The 1,930-nt window shown below is 58.6% G+C and overlaps 1 protein-coding gene across 1 annotated transcript in view; it reads right to left on the reverse strand.

Moving 5' to 3' along the window:
• FAM189B (family with sequence similarity 189, member B) overlaps positions 1 to 1,930 on the reverse strand; it is a 5,922-nt gene that overhangs the window by 2,310 nt on the left and 1,682 nt on the right. Inside the window, exons 5-9 of the mRNA XM_005867714.2 lie at positions 1,712 to 1,819; positions 970 to 1,145; positions 733 to 832; positions 341 to 410; positions 5 to 82 (exon numbers count right to left, since the gene is read on the reverse strand). Of these exons, the coding sequence (XP_005867776.1) occupies positions 5 to 82; positions 341 to 410; positions 733 to 832; positions 970 to 1,145; positions 1,712 to 1,819 (532 nt within the window). The remainder of the gene's footprint in view (positions 1 to 4; positions 83 to 340; positions 411 to 732; positions 833 to 969; positions 1,146 to 1,711; positions 1,820 to 1,930) is intronic.

A 1,930-nucleotide genomic window follows, 5' to 3' on the forward strand; every position in this document is an offset into this window, starting at 1 on the left:
AGGCACGAGTCCTCGGACGGGCTGGAGCCCCCCGGGAGGTCGCCGATGGCCGACAGCACCAGCGACCCGCTGTCCATGGACACTGTGGGCAGCAGGGGGCGCTGGGTAGCACCGGCCCGGCCCGGCCCAGGCCGTTTCCCTTTGCTCAGGCCCAGCCTCTGGGAGCCGCTCTGCCTGGTTTTATCTCAAAGGAGACGGTTAAGTCCAGGATTCCAAGAAGCCCCCACCCTCGCTTGTCCACACACCACCAACTCGGCCTTGTCTCCCCCTGTTTCGCTCCCACCCAGCTCTGCTCTCCCAGGCCGCCGGCCCTGGCCCATCCTCCCCACTTTCTGCTCACCATCCACAATGGAGGCCACCCGCTCGCAGATGCAGGAGCCATCATGAAGCTGAGGATCAAACAGAGTGGCCTGCAGAAGACACAAGGGTCCAAGGTCTAGCTCTGCACACTGATATGGCCACCCCCCTGTGCTGGACAGAACTTCGGATTCCAGTCCCGCTGTGTCACTTTGTAAAGTCACTTATGTGGGCCTCTGTTTCCGTATGTAAAACAGAAATCACGGTTCCTACCCCACCCACCTCACCAGGCTCTGGGGAGATCAAAGATGGCAGTGGATGTGTTAGTGCCATAAGATCATGGGAACTGTTCTCATCTCTATCCAGCGACTGCAGCTCACTCAGCTTTCATGCTCTAGCCCTGGCTCCCTGGCCCACACCAAGCCTTGCTCTCACCTGGCTGTCTCCTCGTAGCCCCATAACGGCCTCATAAGAAGGGGGGCAATCAGTAGGGTACAAGGGCACTGGGCTGTCCATGGAGCCGTTATAGGTGATGCTGGTGGGAAGAGGGAGAGAGAGTGTCAAAGCCTGGAGAAGAACTATTCCCCAAAGACCCTCCCCACCAATCAAGGCTGCAGCCCAAGCCCCCTTCCCCTGCCTTCGTCTCCCCAGCAGGAGTTCGCCAGGCCTCACCTCTGTGCATCTGTTTCTGAGCTGCAGGTGTACTCTGGGGGGTAGTAGGGAGGTGGGGGCACAGGTGGTACAAATTCCTCCAAGTCCATCATGGTGTGCAGGAGAGGGGCCGGGGGCGAGGAGGTACAGCCCAGAGGCCCCAGGGGACCTGAGACAGAGCGCTCAGGGGCCAGCTGCTGGGGAGCAAGCAATAACCCAGGTTTCTGGTTATTGGACTCCCAAACTCCTCACCTCATCTACATTTTCTGGCCCCGCCCCCAAAGCTGCTCAGCTTGGCCCCGCCCTCAGCCAGAACCAGCCCCTCCTCTAACCCTGCCTCCACCCAGGACCTCCAGCTCTGGCCCTGCCCATCTAAAATAATTCCTCCTCTTTATGACCCCATCTCCATCCAGAATCACCACCTGCTCTGTCCTCACCAGAACATCAACCCTTCATCCCCACCCCCACCTAGGCCCTTCTTGACCCCACCCAACTTCTAGCCCCACTCTTTAATGCCCCCTCTCCTGGCCCCCGACTGGCATCACATACTTTCTTACTCCCTGTCATTCCTCTCCTCACCACCACCCCCCTCGGACCCCCTTAACATCCCTACAATAATAGACATTCCTAATGGGTGATCTACAGCCCCCGGTGCTCAGAGGAATCACTGTAGTCACCACCCCCTCAACCCCAGTCCCAGCACATACACCCCTGCCACCCCTCCATTACATCTGCTTGGCCTTCACCCCGGCTCCCCCCTCACCGTGTGCATGAGGTCAAGGGAGAATATTTGGATGCAGCAGACAATAGCTGAGACGGTACAGATTATGGTGGCACAAACGGTAAGTCCGCAGACGCTGAAGAGCAGGTTCTGGGAAAAGAAAGAGAGAAAGAGGGATATATGAGGGGAATGGGTAATCCCACATAGCCTGGGCCTGTGAGGACCGCAGGAGGGGAGGCATGGTCGGGGAGGAAGGAATGG

Source organism: Myotis brandtii, unplaced genomic scaffold, assembly GCF_000412655.1.
Source record: "Myotis brandtii unplaced genomic scaffold, ASM41265v1 scaffold250, whole genome shotgun sequence".
Taxonomy (NCBI): Eukaryota; Metazoa; Chordata; class Mammalia; order Chiroptera; family Vespertilionidae; genus Myotis; species Myotis brandtii.